Source organism: Apus apus, chromosome 4, assembly GCF_020740795.1.
Source record: "Apus apus isolate bApuApu2 chromosome 4, bApuApu2.pri.cur, whole genome shotgun sequence".
Classification (NCBI taxonomy): Eukaryota; Metazoa; Chordata; class Aves; order Apodiformes; family Apodidae; genus Apus; species Apus apus.
In genome coordinates this window covers 86,673,661-86,692,938 of record NC_067285.1, presented here as the reverse complement: position 1 = coordinate 86,692,938, position 19,278 = coordinate 86,673,661, and the positions used below count along the sequence as shown (strand labels likewise).

At 39.9% G+C, this 19,278-nt stretch overlaps 2 protein-coding genes across 12 annotated transcripts in view; both read left to right on the top strand.

The window, feature by feature from the left end:
• Nucleotides 1-213: 213 nt before the first annotated feature.
• On the top strand, nucleotides 214-6,562 carry EXOC1L (exocyst complex component 1 like). Its single transcript, XM_051619102.1, has 3 exons — nucleotides 214-334; nucleotides 3,821-3,951; nucleotides 6,299-6,562. Exons 1-3 carry the CDS (start codon nucleotides 214-216, stop codon nucleotides 6,560-6,562), a joined length of 516 nt encoding a protein of 171 aa, XP_051475062.1.
• Nucleotides 6,563-11,116: 4,554 nt separating this feature from the next.
• EXOC1 (exocyst complex component 1) overlaps nucleotides 11,117-19,278 on the top strand; it is a 31,593-nt gene continuing 23,431 nt past the window's right edge. For 2 of the 11 annotated variants that reach the window (XM_051617287.1, XM_051617280.1), the window contains exons 1-5: nucleotides 11,510-12,681; nucleotides 14,218-14,351; nucleotides 15,171-15,301; nucleotides 17,702-17,861; nucleotides 18,696-18,716. In XM_051617287.1, coding sequence (XP_051473247.1) covers nucleotides 14,228-14,351; nucleotides 15,171-15,301; nucleotides 17,702-17,861; nucleotides 18,696-18,716 — 436 coding nt within the window. In that variant the 5' untranslated portion in view covers nucleotides 11,510-12,681; nucleotides 14,218-14,227. The other 9 variants (XM_051617290.1, XM_051617288.1, XM_051617291.1 and 6 more) reach the window with 7 other exon arrangements.

Sequence of the window (19,278 nt, the reverse complement as noted above, 5' to 3'; positions counted from 1 at the left end):
GGAGATGGGCGGCCCGGCCTCTCCCCGCTCCGGCGGCCAGAGTCTTACCGCAGGGGGCTGGCCGGGACAAACGGGACCCCACGGCGGGGGGAGCGGGACCCCGCCGGGCGCAGCTGCCAGCGATGCCTCCCCCGCGCTGCCCCGGGGGCGTGCGGCGCGGGGCGCGGGGCCGGTGCCCGCTGAGCAGCTGCGGGGGCGGGCGGGAGGGAAGCGATGTCCTCGCTGGTGAAGGAGGACCTGGCGAAGAGGCTGTTCGGCCCCCGGCGGCAGCGGCTGCACGAGTTCATCGAGGTGGAGGGCTCGGGCGCCCAGCGCTGCTACCTGTGCGCCGCAGGTACCGGGAGCGCGGGCGGGGGGCCCGGCGGCGGGTGGGAGCGCAGCGGGAAGGGCGAGTCGGCGGGGCCGGGAGCCTCTCGGCGCGGGGCGGCTGCGGCTCCCGGGCCGCCCGCAGCTCCCGCAGCTCCCGGGCACGGCACGAAACCCAGCTCGCTGTCCTCGCGCGGCTGCATCCCGCACAAACGGCGTTTTGTGCTCGAGCTGTAGGTTTCGTATCGGCGGAGGTGGTGAGACTTCCAACACAACTGCTGAGAGCGTCAGGACGTGGCAGTGCCTGATGTGCTTGTGAAAGGGCAATACCTCCGTGTCGTTCCGACCGGGTTTTCCATAAGGAAGCGTAACAATGCATTAAGATTGCAGGAAGCAGTTGCAATTGGGAGTGAAACAAGATTGCTGTGAGTGGTGAACTTCATTACCTTGCTCTTTACTAACTTTGATTTCAAGTGTACTTGTTCCATAACGTTTTTAGAACAAGGTTTCAGAAAAGCTGAATTGGTTGTTGGGATTTTTTTTTGTTTATTTATTTCCCAGCACTGAAAGATACTAAAACAGATAAATACTCTCGTCCATAAGGAGTTAGACTGGAGTGAATGCTTTTTCCAGTCTGCTTCCTCTTCAGGTTCAAAAAACATATAGCAGGGAGAAAAGTTACATGTAGTTGAGACATAGATTGAGTTAACATCCAATATGGGTTAATTTACTCAATATGGGTACTGTGTGACCATTAATTCTGTAAACACCTGAAGTCTTTAGTATGTTGTTTTACAGATTACTGGAAATACTGAGCAAGCTACTTGCCTTGCACTCATGTAATTTCAGTGGAACAGGCTTTGTACTTTTGAACTGCAAAAATAGTTTTAAGAAATGGGTTCCTGAACATCACTGAGCTTCTAAATGCACAGAAATACCAATACTAGTTCATAGATTCAAAGCTATCCTCTAGAAGTTTCTTTAGTTGCATGTGGTAGATCTACAGAGTTCACTGTTAGAAAACATCCAAATGGGAGAAATAACATTATGCAGCTTTAAAATCTGTACTGAAGATTTCTTTTCAAGGTAGAGAAGAACAAGCCACTGAGAAAGCTTCTAATCAGATTAACAGATTGAAAGTCTCTGAAGACATAGAGGAAAATTTATGTAAAGCATTAAGAGTGGAATCTCTCCAGTATAGAATATGAAACTCTCTTAATATATTCAGGCATAGTCAAGTAAGTGGTGAGTAGAGTGGAAATCTGATTCTGAAAGATGGGTTGCCTCTGGCTGCCAGCAGCTACTGTAATCTGCTGTGATTCTCTAGGAGCAAAAAAAACATTATCTAAAATCTTGTTCTTGCAATGCAACTTCAGTGTATTCCTGTTGATTTCAAATTACCACAAAAAAAAAAAAAAAATCAGTCAAGCTATATGTAGGCAAAACTTGAGAAGTCTATGCCTTTTAAAATCTGTATTCAAACAAAATCTTGGTGTGCATAACTGAGCAATCATATTTTTGTACCATATACCCAACATTATTTTTCTTCCATTTTACAACAGCAGGTCCCAGTTCCTGTGTGAAGGAAACAGTATCCTTTCACTAATGCTTTATAAACCCTGGAAGAACATAAAGCTGAAATGCAACCACATGCAGGGGTTTTAACAGCCCAGTATTGGTGTGCCTGAGAAGAACGGTAGGGATAACATCACACTGTTCAACAGAGACTCTGGAAAAGGTCCTCAGTCCGTGGAATACTGAAAGAAATAGATTGTGCTCTATGAAGGCATTGCCATAGCCATGCCCTCCCCAAGAAGAGCTTTCAGAGTTTAATAGAATGAAATGGTAGATCTGAGCTCATGTTCTGTGTAAAAGAATACATTTTCTTCAACTCTGTCAACTGACTGTAAGAGCAAGCAATATATAAAATACAGGAAAAACAAATGAATGTATTTATTTGTTATTTTTAGTTGAAAATGGTCTGCCCAAGTTTCTTAACACATTGGTTCTCTGTCCTTAGGCTGTACGATTTCTGTTCCTGCATGAGTGATCACGAAGTAACAGTGTGTGGGACTAGGGGGCCACTAGGACATCTCCTTGCCTTTCTGACAGGACTGGGGGCTTTTGGGTTTGGCTTTGGTTCCTTTTGTTTTAAGTCTTGAGGGAGACAACATATTCCCTTCAAAGCAAGCAAACAAACAAAACAGAAGAGCCCAAAAGTATGAAGAGAATTTGCTAAGATTAGCCTATTAGATTTGCTTGCAAATGGGAACCATTGTAACTTGTCTGTAGACAATAGTGGTCCTTTGGTTAAAAATCATTGAGCAGCCATGACTGATAGGACCAGAAAAAAAAAAAGCAACATTGGTTTGTATTTTCCAGCAGGCTGTTTGGGAAGCTATAGGCTGAGAGAAATTATAATAAATTTATACATTTTCCACTGTTTTTCTTAGCAATGAAAAGACAGTATTTCTCCAATGTATATCCTTTGCCTTTATTTTGAAAACCATTTTCTTATAAACAGGTGAGAAGGGATGTTTTGACAGGAATAAAATAAAATCTGTCAAGTTTCACAATGAGTTTTCAAAAATTTAGGCAGCGTTTAGAAATAAAAGAATTTTGCTCCTGCATCTGTAGCTCAGTGCTATGATGGTGTAATGCTCCTGCCAGACATAGGTGACATCTCATCCTTAGCTCAGCCTAATAGATGGCTTGGGGAAGTGGCCTGCCCTGCAGCCGTCATACTGGATGTCCAGCAGATTGTTCAGGCTCCAGTGCTTTTTACACTCATTATTGTGTTACAGAAATCCAGTCTCTTTCGCAGCACTCAGTGTAATCAATTAATAATGGTAGTTATTGCAGAGGGTGTCTTTGTGCTCTTTTTACTCTCATTTCCTGCCTAAGTGAGAAAATACTGATTTCTACAAAGATGGCACTGGCCAAGTTGAACCTTTCTTTCTTTCACTGAAAGAAATACTCTCAGCGATATTTTTGTTAAGTGGCCTACTTAAGTATTTTGCAGGGAAATAAGAGTTTTACTTTAAAAAAATAATGGCTTTGTAAGAGAACTTCCATTCACAGAATGGAAAGTATAGCACAAGCCATGTAAGTACAGAGCTGGGGCAGCAGGTTTGCAACTTTCTGACTCCAGCTCCCACCAAAGTACATAGGATAAGGATCCATACAGATCCAGTGCCAGAATTAGGCTGCTGGTGAATTCAGATGAAAGGCTTTTGCACAGACAAGATTCTCTTTCCACAGGATGGGTAAGGTAAATTCTAAATCTACTAAAAGCTGACAGGTTTCTTAGTCTGAGAACATGGTGCTATTCCTACTACCGTGGCAAAACAAAACTGCTAAGTCAAGTATAGCTCTATACAGCCCTGTCTGTCATCATGTAAGTTATTATCTGAAATACAGTTTGATCAAGTCTTTTATTAATGGAACTTTTGGGAAGGACTTCCTTGACTTACTTGAGAATCTAAACTTTTTCTTTTTTTTTTTTTTCTTGCAGTGACTAAAAGTAAAGAAGTAGAAATATATATGGTTAAACACTGGCGAGTGGATCTAGAGGAGAAATATGAAATAGTTGAAAAGTGGTTTTTGAAAGATCTGAAGATGATTGATGGAAAAGAAGCAGACACTGTAAGTGTTATGTATTATTAAATACATATATACTTTGATTGTGTTTTGATTTGGGAATGCAAGTATTAAAATGCATTATCTGAAAAAGAAAGTTATGTAAAACACAAAAGAAATCTAACCGCCAAGTAATTTAGGTTTTATTGCATGTGAGAGGCTCCACGTTGCATTTGCACTGTTGCAGGGGAAGAGGAAGGTGAGATTTTCTTGTTTGCTGTCATCTTCATCTCTCTGGTTGAGGTCTGAGGGAGAAGCCAATGTTTTCTAATTTGTTCATCATACCTGGGGATAAAAATTCTTCACCTGCAGCTCCCAATGTAAACTGGAGTTAATTCCATAGATTTTAATGCATATTTGAAAACAACATCTCACTAAATATTTTTATGAAGACTGTGACCTTGTCATTTGAATTCATAAACCTGTTCTCTCTGTGCCAATATGTAAAAAGCCCCAAACAAACGTAAAAATCATGCAAGTTCATTGTTTGGTGTACCAGCTCACAAAATTGTGCCTACTTCACAGAGCTTAATCTCACATTACTTGGATCAATTAAATGTTTGTATATTTGTGTGTATAAATATAAAACAGCTTTAGCTAGATCTGACAGTCCTTACTGCTAAAAAAGTCCCAATCTTTCACTTACAGCTTCAGAAGGGTAAAATGAGGCTGCAGTAGCACAATACAGAACAACACCAAAAGTAGAATTAAACCCTATTTTACATAAACTAGAAGAACATGCTGAGGAGAATATCTTCTTGCATGTACAAGAAGACATTTTAACAGTCTTCTGTGCAAAATAAATGTAGTTCAGGAAAAAAAAAAAAAAACAACAACTTTTTTTCCCCTCTGGAAGTGCTTTTAAATGAACATAAAACAGAAGTCATAATACATTATCCTAACCAAAGGGCTTGCAAGAAAAGTTTCAGAGCCTTGTTCCAAGGAAAATGATAGATTGTGGTTGTTCTTTCTGTCCTGTGCACATTGCCCTCACGTTTAGAAGTATAAGCCTGGGAGATGGAGGAGGTGAGCTCAGCTTCAGAGTGTCCCTTCACCCTGTGAGCTCTTTGCAGTTTAGGCTAGATGGGGTAAGAAAGTCAAAACTAATAACTTGGAGAGGGCATGTAAAGGATTATCTTGCTTCTGCAGTTGTTCCTGTCTCTTCCTCAGCCAAGACAGACAGGATTTCATTATCAGTTGCCTGCATGTATTTACATTAGCTTTTTTCTTAAGTGTTGAGCTTAAATATCGTTCAGAGATGATTCAGCCTTCCACAACTGGGATGATCAAAATCTGTCTCATTTTTGGTTAAAGAAAAGCCTACATGAACCTCAAATTCATAATTATAGGGTGATTAACACTACTATAAATAGTTATTCATATCCATGGAATTTAGCAGAATTTAGCTGCTGCTAGGATTGTGCCAAAGAGCCAGAAAGCACAGAGAAATTGGGCAGGAAGGGCAATCACTGTTCTTCTTCTGACAGGCACATATAGTTATAGTCCAAGGCAAGTGCTTTTCATATAGTGTGTTCTAGGCAACATGACAAACCTGTTCATTTCAAAACAAGATTGTATGATCCCAATAAAGTGCAGTGTACCAGTTGGTCAAATTCTGTCAGTTTTACCCCAGCAGAATTCCTACTGGCAAAAAATTGCAAATTATAAACTGCTGCTTTGTAAAGTTTTAAAAGACCCTTTAGTATAAATAGCAGAAATATGCAAAGTCCATTAGAACCCATCAAACTGAGAAAAAGCCCTGAAGGTAGCTAGGCAGAGAACAACAGGTTGCCATTCTAATAACTGGCTCCCCAGTTCAAGAGAGGCAGGGAGCTACTAGAGAGAGTCCAGCTAAGGGCAACAAAGATGATTGGGGGATTGGAGCATCTCCCTTTTGAGGAAAGGCTGAGAGAGCTGAGACTCTTTAGCCTGGAGAAGAGAAGGCTGAGGGGAGACCTTATCAATGTCTATAGGTATCTAAAGGGTGGGTGCAAGGAGGATGGAGCCAGACTCTTTTCATAGTTCCCAGTAACAGGACGAGGGGCAACAGGTACAAGCTGGAACATAGGAAGTTCCGTTTAAATATGAGGAAAAACTTCTTTACAGTGAGGGTGACAGAGCACTGGAACAGGCTGCCCAAGGAAGTTGTGGAGTCTCCTTCTCTGGAGATATTCAAGCCCCGTCTGGATGCAGTCCCGGGTAATGTGCTCTAGGGGATCCTGCTTTAGCAATGGAGTTGGACTAGATGATCTCTAGAGGTCCCTTCCAACTCTGACAATGCTGGGATTCTGTGATTCTGTAATGCATGTAATAATTTCATTCTTTCTCTCTCTCTCTTTTTTTTTTTTTTTAGGACAATCCATATTTTGATATGCACTTCCACAAAGTCTACAATCTGGAAGCATACAGTTGTGCATCTAAATATACCTTTGCTCGAACACTAAACAAACTGAATGACATGTACCTAAAGAAGGACCTGAAAATTGTGAACTTTGATGACACCTACCTAAATGATGATTCAATCTGGTCATCCAACAATAGGGATTGCTTAGTACTCATGAGGATATGCTTCTATGCTTCCAACCTTTTATGTCTCTCCCTGTGTCCTTTGTCCTAAAGATATATTTTCTAATATCAAAGTGACTGGCTGAATTTCACTGACCAGCATTTCATAAATAATCTAATCAAAAAGAAAAGAAATGATATGCAGTATCTGCTTTTTAATTTTACATATAAGTAAAAAATGGAACATACTTTTTACATAAATGATTGACCATTCATTTTTATATACTAGGAGGGCCTCATTCTGGCAGATGCTTACAAATATATGAGATTTTCAACACAGCACCAGTAATTCTCATAGTCAGTGGTGATTGCTTATGTAAGGAGAGTTCAGCATTTGCTCATATGTTCATGGAGGTAAAAATTATCTTGCATTAATAGCTGGAAATATTTTTGAAGCATTAAGAGCATTAACAGTTAATATATATCCTGGAACTAGAAAAAAGAAAGCAACCACTATATGACAATGATAAACATTTCCATTTTCAAATGTGTTAATATACAGAACTCCATTAAAGAGATCACACCTACATCAATACAAGAATCAAACCCTCATCCTGATGAACTGGAGCTACTGTAGGATCAACTTTTCACCTATGCAGTTGTATTATTTTTCCCTCAGAACATTTAGTATTCCCTTTGGCCTTCCCATTCTTTGTGATACTGTCTTAGAAACAGAAAATTAATGTTCTTAAGCAGTATTACTTTATTTTTCAGATCTTTCAGAACTTCCTTTTTACCTCTGGTCCAAGAGTTAACAAAATACTATGTAAACAGTAGTTGTTGGCTACTACAGTTACTTTGTAGGCAAGTGATACACTTTCCAAAATTCGTAGAATTATAAGAGTAATTTTCACCAGTTTATAGTATGTGTTAGCATATTCAGTGCACTACTTAAATGTGTACTAGTACTCAGAGTTACATTTAACATGAGGTGGAGTTTACTGAGTGATTTGGAACATCTGAAGTATTACAAAAAGTAACAGTTGGGCTTGGTACAGTATTGTATTACAGTAGAAACAGAGGATGAATTAAAGCAGTATTGACCAAGAGCTGCAGGGACCACGTTGACAGTGGAAGCCCAGTGATACTGCCCAGAGCCAGTCAGCCAAGCTAGCTGGCTGCTCTTCCCATCGTCAGCAAAGGAATGCCAACCCATAAAGTCAATCAGAGAAGCTTCTGGGCAGAATATCCCACAGGAGAAAAATTGCTTTCTCTTTCAGCAGCCAAGAGAATACAGGGAGACTAGCTGTGGACTAAACCAGCTATGTACCTAGAGCTGACTGACATTAATAGTTCCTAGGAAATAAGGAGCTGGTGAATGTCCTCTCAGTATCTGCCGCCTGAGATAGTCACACAGGGGTGCTGTGACTTGTACTTCTTCACTTTCATCTTTCACATGAACTCCCACCTTTGAAAACATTTGTGTAAATGTACTTTGGATTAAAAATGTAAATAATATAATGTAAGTGAGAACATATTTGAAAAACCGTATAAAATGTACAGTTTTCTACTTTTAAAATGTTATCCTATTGCTTGTATATAGGAAAGGTCATACCTTTGTTTAGCTAGTCTTCAGAAGCTGTGTATTTATTCTAGGCATATGTGGTAAATTACATTTATTCTAACCCAAATCTTAGTCCTTATGTATATCTTCACAGTTGTAAAAGAAGTTTATGTGGGTAACACAAATCTGCTGGAATTCATAGGGCCTTAAGTCTTACAATTGCAGCCTAGACACTGTTAGAGAGCAGGGCTGTATTTATTGTAGTTGTTTATGAAATGCAGTTGTTCTTTTCAGAATGTCTTTAGGATAATCCAGTGCAAGTATGTGTGTTGTAACATTTGATCCATAGCTACAAAAAGTATCTGCCCAACACCCAGATTCCACAAAATCGTCTTCAGTAGGAAGTATAATGCAGACTATAGTTGTCGGTGATACATTGTCTTGTTGGGACTCTGCATTAATTGTAGAGGTCACAATCTTTTCTGCAATGTTTATTAATTCTTTGCTTAATAGGTATGATAACGTATCTTCTGGGTGGAAAGTCTCCAATCATACTTCTTGTAATTGGAATAAAAGCACAGAACCTCTAATAACAGGCACTTTGGAGCATTATTTGGAAAAAACACTACAGGTATCATGAAGTCCTGACCAGTAATTGTCTGTACCATGTTAGAAACTGATAAGCTAAAAATCGCTATAATGTTCAACCATATTGAATGGTCTTGCATCAGTAGTTTTTATCTTTCTATTCTTGTACTGTATAAACATTAACTATATTAGAAGACAAATAAGCCTGCATTTTATGTGGAATAATATGTAATAAAAATCTGTTTGGCTTTTTTTTTTTTTTTTTCAATTAATGCTGAATTGTTTCCTACTTCATATTTCCTGACATTGGATATACAGAATGTAGTTTGAAACACAGTATCTGGGGTTTCATCTGCTTGTCCTGGAAGACTTCTGCAAAATCTAACGGGAAGAAACTTGTAGGACTAGAGGATTATCACAAACGCATTTGTAGCATTCTTGTAAAAGATTTCAACTAATGATGGAGCGAATCAGTCCTTGGGATTGTGGATATAATGTGGATTTTTTTCAAAACAGAGTAATAGTTACCTATTCCAGAGGAAAAAAATACAACAGCCTGAAAATTAAGAACAGTGATGAAGAGCAAAGACAATTTCATGCTCACTTGTTTAAGAGGCAGAAAGAGAGTAGAGGCTATCATGAAAGACAGATGGTGTTTTTTTGCCTAAGTGTATTTTTTTAGCTCTTTGACCAATGTCAGTATTAAGAATACAAGGAAACCCAGGATGAAAATATTTGAGAATATTTTGTATGTAGCATGTCAATACCACATTTGCCTTATTCTGCTCTTAAAAAATACATTTCCTGCAAAGACCTGTGACTTTCTATTTTAAACAGAAGGACTCTTTCCCAGAGTGTTTATCTTTCATGGGTAACTAATCTTTTCCTACATCTTAAATTAATGAAACACAGATCAATGCTGAATTTTTAACATTATTTTCAAAATGAAAGAGAGCAGGGAGCCTGTTCTGGGCTGTGCCTCCTGAGTGATTTCTTAATCTTCTTATCTTTTTATTTTGGAGTCATACATACAGTAACCCAGCCTAAACTACTTTCCCTGTCATCTACCTATTCCCCAATACTTCGAGCATATACATCTATCATTTTCCGGTAAAGTGGAGGGTTGTATTACATAAGTTGCAATATGTAACTTAAGACTATTTTGTCATGAGGTAAAGTCAGTATTGGAAGACCAAAGGCTCTTGCTAAACTGAGTCTGTGGGAAGCTGAAATAGGAGGGGAGAGAATGACACTATGCTTCCTGGAAGATAATCTTACGTCGATTCTAACATGTGTAAGCACATTTTAGAATTAAAAATCTATGTTTCGGGGTTGTTTTTTTTGCCCTTTAGCAGAATTAACAGCTAAAGGCAGGAATCTAGAAGGGCTTTGACTTTTAACAACAGCTTTATCTTTCATGGCTACCTTGTACAGTCTTTATAGATCTAGCCAGAGACAGTTATATTTTGTGGCTGAATTGAGAAATTACCAAACTGTAAAGTCTCTTTTAGCCTTGGCCCTCATGAATGATACATGATAGAAGTATACAGCATGTTGTTTTGCAAGTCAGAAAACAGAAGCACATTCAGCAAGACTCTGTTGGTCAGTAATGTTTAATGCTTTCAGTCAAATGGAAAAATGATACAAGACTAAATAAATCAGTTTTGCATGTTAAAAGTATACATTTTGGCAATTTATAACAATCACTTGGAAAAGGTATTTTCTATTCTTTATTTGTCGTGGCCTGGCTAATAGATTTTCTTAGCCATAGCTTAAAGGCATACTGATGCATTAATGTGGATAAATCATACTGTTAAATTAATCTGTAATGATTTCTGCCTTTCCTTAACTCTGCATGTGAGCATTGAAGACACACTATATTCATTCACATTAATAATGTAAACAATGGGTGAAGTGCATCACTCGTTTGGAGAACCTCTGTCACAGTGAAGTCCGAACTTGAAGGTAGTTCCACGTCCCACTGAATTCAGTGGCTACAAGTAGATACTGCTAAATTTGGACATAGTTTGTCATGGTGAGATGCCAGATCCCAGACTTCATGATCACAAGTCAGAGAGCAGCTGTTCCCTCTGATTCACCTGCTCAGGTGAGAGCAGAGACGTCAGAAATTGACAGGATACCAGTTTTGCTTTTGGCCAACCCAGGCTATTTCTCCGGCGGCACGTTGCTGTTCTGCTCTCTGACGGTCAGGGGGGACCCAGACGACGCGGGCGTGCAAAACACCTTGGAGGCTGAAACACAGAAATACCCTGTTCGCGTCACTTTTCTTGCCGTTTTATGCCGTGTAATTACCCAGCAGGGCTTCACCCAGCGGCTCACACCTACCGGGGACAGCACCTTCCTCCCAGACCCACAGCCCGGGGGCTCCCGGGGGTTCCCGGGCCCTGCCCCGCCCCCGCAGCGCTGCGCCCGTCCCCGCCGCCAGGGGGCGCTGCGCCGGCCCTGCGGCTCCCTAGCCGGCCGTCTCGCTGGCGGCGTCACGCGGGCGGAAGCGGCGGGCGGCGGCGGGGGACGCTCCGGTTCCGGGCCGGGCCGGCTCCGTGGCAGAGCGAGGCGGCCCCGGCGGCGTCCCGCCCTCCCCCTGCCCTCCCCCCGCCCCGCCTGCGGGCTCTGCCGCGCTCCCCTCCGCGGGACGGGCCCCCCGCGCGCCGCCGGGTGGCTGGGCCGCGGCTGGGCCCGGGCTCCGTCTCCGGGAGGATCCCTGCCGGGCTGACAGGTGCGGGGCGGCGGGCCCGGCGCCGCCCGGGCTCCTGGGAGGCCGCCGCTGCGATCAGCAGCGCTCCTGAGTTTCCCTGTTAATTGGTGGATCTTTTGATCGGCTTGTGACTCCGAGCGGCGCTGCCGGGACGTCAGAGTCGGGCAGCTCTCCCGGGTGGTGCGTTGAGCTGGCGGGATGCGGCCCTGGCTTGTTTTCCTTCGGCGCGCGTAGAGGGGCTCAGCAGTGCTCACTGGGCAGCCTTGCCGGGTTGCTGCGTTGAATCCTTCCCCTGCGTTTCCTGGGCAGGCTCTGGCTGTGATGCCTTGGTTCTCGTGTCGCCGAGGTGCTCTCTGTAACAGTACCGGGAGACAACAAGCACAACCCCTGTGCAGCAACGCTTAAAGGGGTTTGTTAGAGATCGGCATGGGCTCGGTCAGCGTTCTTGAAGCGTTTTTCTGAGGAAGCAGCTTTATCTTCAGCTCCTTGTGCTTAATTCTGTGTTCCTTTGGGACAGCAGGAGTTGTGTGTGAAGAACTTGGTGATTTTGTCCTGTCACGTTGGAGAGGGTTTGGTGCCTATGACTAAGGGGCTTGTTTTTGTAACGGAAGTTGGACCGTTTGTCAGAGCAAGTCTTTTGATGGCAGGTTTAATGTATTCTGGTTTATGGGAAAGGTGTGTTCTGCACAACCTGGGCAGCTGGTGTTAGCATTGAAATGGGAGAGTTAGCGGGTCGCAGCAGTTTGAATGGGATTCAGAGCAGAAAGTAAAATTCCAAATCAGGAAGGAAAGGGGATATTTCTGAAATGCAACAGGTTGTTGGTACTTTGTGTGTTCATTTTACACACCCACTGAAGAGTAACGGGAATGACAGACTAATGCAATTTGGGAAGGAAAAGCTGTGCCCAGCGTTTGATGAAAGGGGAGGAAAATTGTTAGGCATTGGCATAGGGCTGTTTATAATATAAACAGCATTTATTTGGATGCCCTGGGCTCTGTGCACTTGACAGTACTGATTCCAGCTTGATATACTGGCCCTTGTTTTTCCAAAGCCCTTGGGGTTACTAGGCTTTCGAACTGCTAGGTTTTCTGTTTCCAGTGCCAACCTTTTTGTCTTTGCTGTGTTTGTCAGAGAAACAACCCAAACATCTCCAAGAGAGAAACCTAACCTAACTCCATGGCTCAGCATCAGGCAGTGTAGCATGTGATGCATATTAGTACTGTTTTTAGCACACTGGAGAATTCTAAGCGCAAGTTCAGAGTAATATTGGAGCTTCTGTATTTAACTAAAATAATTGAAATTGATGTCTAAGTGTCTTTTTGTCTACCTAGAAACCTCTCTGTAGTGTGAGTTCTGAATCAGGTGAATATTGCTAATTCCTTAATTTTCTGGAGCTTTGTAGGGTTTTTCTTTAATTTTTGTTTGGTTGGTTTTTTTCTTGTCCAATTGATCTCTGCAGGCTTGAGTATTGGGTGGTGGTGTTCCGTCCCTGCCTGTCCCAGGTTTCTAGAAACCTGTGGGGACTAGGCCATGCTTGGCTAGGGAACCAGGTGATTATACTGAAAGGTATCTTGGAAATCTTTCAGAATTTGGTGATTTCCTTGGGATTTTATTCTTGATTGGTGCCTGGTTAATTTAAGGTTGGAGTTATTTTATCTCTGCAAATCTTTCATCATAAATGAACGTGTTAGAAGTACAGATGCTTTCCTCTGAGCATGTTGCATACTTACTTGAAGGCACTGCCAAAGAAGATTGGAACTCACAGTGAATGTTTGCAAACAATGCTAGACTTAAAACTGAGTCATCTGAGTGGTGAACTGGTAACATATGCCATATCAGCCATTACAGAAACCTAACTGCAAAGCAGGGAGTCAGAGACACTTCTTCCTCTAAATGAAACTATTTTCAATTGGCCTGCCAAATGTAAAACCTTGAAAGAGTCCTGAAAATGTAGTTGAAGGTTTTAGGTATATTTGAAGAATTTTGTTCTTGTTCATTTAAGGTCATTACTGTACTGACTTTAGTTTCACATTCTCCTTTTTGTCAAATTTTGTGGGGCTTTCTTGTTCACCTTCCTTCATACAGATTTTCACCAGATCCATGGCATTCACACACATTCGAAAATTCCACTGCTTATTGAGGGAGTCTTTTTTTCTTTATTCGCATTTAAACTTGTTAATGAGTCACATTCTAGTTTACTATTAAAAAGCTTTTTTTTCTCCACTAAATTAGGCAATAGGATCATCCTAGTTTTGATAAATTTGTAGATTCATAGAGTGGTTTGGGTTGGAAGGGACCTTAAAGATCATCTAGTTCCAACCCTCCTGCATGGGCAGGGACACTTCCCACTAGACCAGGTTGCTCCAAGCACCATCCAACTTGACCGTGAACACCTCCAGGCAGGGGGCTTCCACAGCTTCTCTGCAACCTGTTCCAGTGTCTCGCCACCTTCACGGTGAACAATTTCATTCTAATATCTAATGTAAATCTCCCCTCTTCAAGTTTTAAGCCATTGCCCCTTGTCCTGTCACTACAAGTCCTTGTAAAAAGTCCCTCCCCAGCTTTCTTGTAGGCCCCCTTCAAGTACTGGAAGGCCACTATAAGGTCTCCCCAGAGCCTTTTCTGACCAGGCTGAACAGCCCCAACTCTTTCAGCCTGTCTTCATAGGAGAGGTGCTCCAGCTCTCTGATCACCTTTGTGGCCCTGTGACTTGCACTTTTTCCTGAAGTGGGCTGGTCTTTGACCTACCTATCATACTTGCCTAGATTATGATTCATTAAGTTACCTGTAAAATTTAATTTTTAAAAAATGTAGTTGCTGTAAGTAAATTACTGGTTCTTTTTTGTGTGTGTGTGTTAACTGTTCCTGAATGTATTGCAACTTCTTAAAATCTTTCAGCTGAGAGAAAATGACTGCAATCAAGCATGCTTTACAGAGGGATATTTTCACTCCCAATGATGAACGTTTGTTGAGCATTGTCAACGTATGCAAAGCAGGCAAAAAGAAGAGAAACTGCTTTTTGTGTGCCACAGGTACATAGTAATACTACACCATATTTCTTGTCTTCACCTTTGTTTTTTATTCAGTTGGATTTGTTTTACTTACAGTATTTATTCTTGCCCTGTGTAAAACAGGTGCTTTCCTTTTCTAACAGAGAAAATCAATTGCAGCTTATTCTTCCATTATTGCTTCTATTAAAAATGAAAAAAAAAACCCTGTAGTTTTATTCTCAGATTCACTATAATTTGAAATTAGAGAATCTAAATTATTTGTGTGGGACTGGTGTTCCTTTGAAGCTGCTTTATGTCATGCCTAAAAGTGGATTTTGTGGGAATTTAGGCTGATTAGCCTAAATAAAAAGCTGCAAAGTGTACTGCTTGGAGTACAAGGCAGAGGGCTCTGGAAAGGCATGGTAACTGAACTGAGTTCTAATGTTCCTTGGTGTGTATGTGTATTGTGTTATGGCTCTTCAATAAATCAGGAGATTTGGGTCATCAATAAAATAGCTTGCTAGAATATTTTTTTTTTTAATGAGGAATCTCAGAAAATATTTTTATTCTCACTGTAATCTCCAGTTAACTCTGTACTTTGTCAGGGCTCACAGTCTGAAGTCTGCTGCATCAAAAGAAATATCTGAACATGTGGTTCTTTACTTCACAAGCTGTATAGTAATGTGTATCTGGTTGACTTAAACTGAGCTGTGAATTTTGTGGATTAAAATGTTTCAAAGGGCCTCTTTAATCAAATATTATGAAATCTTCACCACAGAGAATTCATTTCAGAAGCTGAAATACAGCAGAAACAGTTGTTAAATTTGTGTGTTTTGAAATTACTCTTACTTCATTTAACAGTGACAACGGAACGACCTGTGCAAGTAAATGTGGTAAAAGTGAAAAAATCTGACAAGGGAGATTTCTACAAAAGGCAGACTGCATGGGCACTTCGGGATCTTGCTGTTGTTGATGCCAAAGATGCTGTTAAAGTATGTGTAACTTTTTAGTGTTAACTTCCTTGATACTAACTGCTTTAAAACTTAGATTGGTAACACATTAGTTATCATACATTTCTGTGCTGCTTATGCCTGCGTTTTCTTCCAGCTTTTCCAACTGTGGTAAATTGAGTAAGAGTAGTCTAGATATGCTTGAATATTCAGAATACCTGCCTTTGTTTATTGTAGTGGTCTCAGGGATTGTACAGTGCTTGGGCTAAGGACCAATGCTTTTTAGTTTGTATGATGTTTTATATAAATTTTTACTCCAAGCTTAGTTTCCCCTTAAAAAAAAAAGTTATTTCCTTACTTATGACATGGAGATCCATGTAATGTTTTTTGCTAGGACACTTAAAACATTCTTAATTAATAGTATATAAGCTTTTGAAGGTGAGCTCTTTTATCTATTCTCTAAATCATGTAATTGGCCATTTGTTGGAAAGCATGCACTCCTGAGATGGTGTTCTTTTCTGTAGAAAAGGTTAACCTATTTTTGATTGTTTTAAATTAATCTGTTGTCATAAACTAAGATGTACAAGCAGGCAGAGGTGAAAATTCTTCATCTGATGATGTCTCATTTTATGTTCTGTTAACTGGTGATTTGGAAGTAGAAGACAGAATATAGGAAGCTGAAAATTCTTTTATTTCCCTCTCCCCAAATGTAGGTTAAATATGATTTCTTACATCAATTATCTACATTCTTGTTGGCTAGTTTTTGGATTTTCCTTGCTGTTGGAGAATTCCTTCTTTCATGTTAATATTCCACTTAAAATTATATAGTCATTCAGGGCTTTTTAATGCAGAACAGAATTTGGTTAACTGTTTTAGAAATGTGCTGTCATGTACATACTACTCTAAAGAGCAATTTTGATGTTTTCTTTTAAAAAACAAATGTTGAATGCCAAACTCTCCAGAATTAAAGTGGGTAAGTGCATCGTGTTCTGGTTTCTAAATGTGATCCTATGGGACTCTTTCAAGAAGAGTTCCCCTCAGTTCAAGAAGGACAGGGAAGTGCTTGAAAGAGTCCAGCACAGAGCCACAAAGATGATTAAGGGAGTGGAACATCTCCCTTATGAGGAAAGGCTGAGGGAGCTGGGTCTCTTTAGTTTGGAGAAAAGGAGACTGAGGGGGGACCTCATCAATGTTTACAAATACGTAAAGGGTGAGTGTCAAGAAGATGGAGCTAAGCTTTTTTCAGTGATGACCAGTGATAGGACAAGGAGTAATGGATACAAATTGGAGCATAGGAGGTTTAAGGTGAATATCAGAAAACATTTTTTTACTGTGAGAGTGACAGAGCACTGGAACAGGCTGCCCAGAGAGGTTGTGGAGTCTCCTTCTCTGGAGACATTCAAAACCCGCCTGGACGCATTCCTGTGTGATGTACTCTAGGTGACCCTGCTCTGGCGGGGGAGTTGGACTAGATGATCTTTCAAGGTCCCTTCCAACCCCTATGATTCTATGATTCTATGAATACAGACTTTTCCTGCACTAGTTGTCAGACAGCTCAAATTTTCTGTAATTATACTATTTGTTTAGAACGGTATGCGAGTTATATTTATCCATATAAGCTAGAGAAAGAAACAGAACTGCCTTTATTACACTACATGGGAAATGCCTTTTCCCTTCGTGTTTGTTTCACGTGCAGCCAGTACATAGTAGTGTTTTTACAAACTGTACGTAAGAATTTGCGTGTCTGAGGCAATAACATTTTTCATCAGAAGGAGGCAGTACCTTGTAAAATGTTTGAAATGTCATCTTTAAAACAGACTGTTACCAGTTACAGGCTGCATTGAGTTCATAAGTTGCTGTAGAAAGGGAAGTACTGTATTCAATCATCATCAAAGCAGTGTTCTCTTAAGGCAGCAAGTCCAGTTGAAAATAATTTTATGGTAGTTTTTTACCATTAAAATACAAAATTATCTGTTCAGTTCAGTGGTATTAAATACTATTGTATGTATTATATAAAGTGCTCATATTTTTTCCTTTGCTTATTCCCTTAAGTCTCCTAGAATTGTGTTGTATATCTTGTAATTTCAGCTACCATTTCTAGTTTCAGAAGGCAAACACAAGGCATTATGAGGACAGTGTTTCAGGGCAGTCAGTGCTACTAAGGTTTCTTGAAACTCTTACTGATCTCTGTATTTTGTGTTATTGTTGCCATATCTGGCTTGAGAAAATACTGTCTTCATAGTGTGGATTCTAGTTTTTCACTTCCAGTGTTTTACCACCTTCATTAAAGTGCATCAGGTGTCAGTGATGGTCTGTCAGCTTGAGATCTGTCATCTCAGTAATTTTTATCCTGTCATCTCAGAAATTAGATGAGTAAACAATCTCTGCTGCTCACGGGACTCATTTGAGTGTTGAGCCTATAACATATCTCATGTTTTACAGGAGAATCCTGAATTTGACTTGCATTTTGACAAAGTGTACAAATGGGTTGCAAGCAGCACAGTGGAAAAGAACACCTTCATTTCATGTATCTGGAAACTCAATCAGAGATATCTTAGAAAGAAAATCGACTTCATTAATGTTAGTTCACAGCTTTTGGAAGGTAAATTTCTATGACTGAACATTAAGCATAAAGTTTAATAGTTGTTGGCGTAAAGCAGGTATACTAAAAAGAATAATCCTAATCCTTATTTTTTTCCTATTCAATTTTATTCTATATTTTCTAAGTCTTCAGATAAATCAGGTGAATAAAGAACAGATTTCCTGTTAGAAACTGACAACCTACACAAAATACTTTGTTAATTAAGTTCCAAATATTTATATGCTTATTGTATTTCAAAGATGTTCTGTTTTTTGAACAAAATAAAATCTGCCTACAAGATCTGGTAGGTCTAAATGTGTAACAAATCTGCTTATGTTCCTATTTGAATTTTCTCTAAATTAGAGAAATGCTTTAAAAAGTGACACTTCAGTAGCATGCTATAGGTAAATTGAGGTTTTAGATGAGATTTCTAGTTTATAAACTGTGAAGCATGTGTTAAGTTCTGCTGGATCCTGTTACAGTGTACATGACTGATTAGTTGCTAAGAAAATTTTGAACCTTGTTTGTTCATGCTGTATTAAATACTTTTACAATCACCTTATCTTGTAATAGTTGATTTTATTTATAAAGCCTAATGAGTTAGGTTGAACTATTGGTATTAGATACAAGACTGGCTTGTGCAGAAGAACATGAACTAGAAATTTAGAGGAGAGCATTTCTGTATTTTGCTGTTGACTGAAATTTGCCTTTAACCAACCTCTAACTTTTCAATGTTGTGCAATATTAAAACATTCAAACTTACTGCCACTTAAAAATATACACACTGTTCATGCTTGTCTAGCTAACATTCTCTGCTTCCTTTCCTCTGCTTTTCCATACCTTTTAATTCTTCAGAACTGCCTAAAGTTGCAGAAGGTGCGTAACACCTTTTTCCTTCATTCTGCTTTGTAAGCATTTTTTCTTAAATAATATGCTTTTTCCTTTTTTTTTTTTTTTTTTAAAGTAGTGTTTTGGATAGCTTAGCAAGTTGCTAGAGATGAGAGATGTTTCGAATGTCCTAAACGCTTTCTGCCTGGACTGCATTAATGTTAACATAAAATTGTGTGTTAGTCTTTGAATAGTTCATTGAATTAAGTAGAACTGCCATGAGAAAACATAGTTCATTAAAATGTTATTATCTAATTTTCACCTACTTCAATACTGATTTTCCTGCTGTGAAACTTATCTCAAGCATCAAGATTTTTTTTTTATTTCTTCAATAATATATTTCTTAATCAACTTTATGGTGTGTTTCCTTTATACTCTGTCTGCCAAAAGAGAGTCTTAACATCTACTGGTCTTCTGCTAACAAGTCTAGTGTAATACTTTAATATATTCTGATATTGGTTATAAGTGTGAGAGGTCAAAAAAATGAGACAGTATGTCCCTTTGTACATGCAGTATAAAATGGTGGCTATTTGTGTTTTGCTTATGTTGC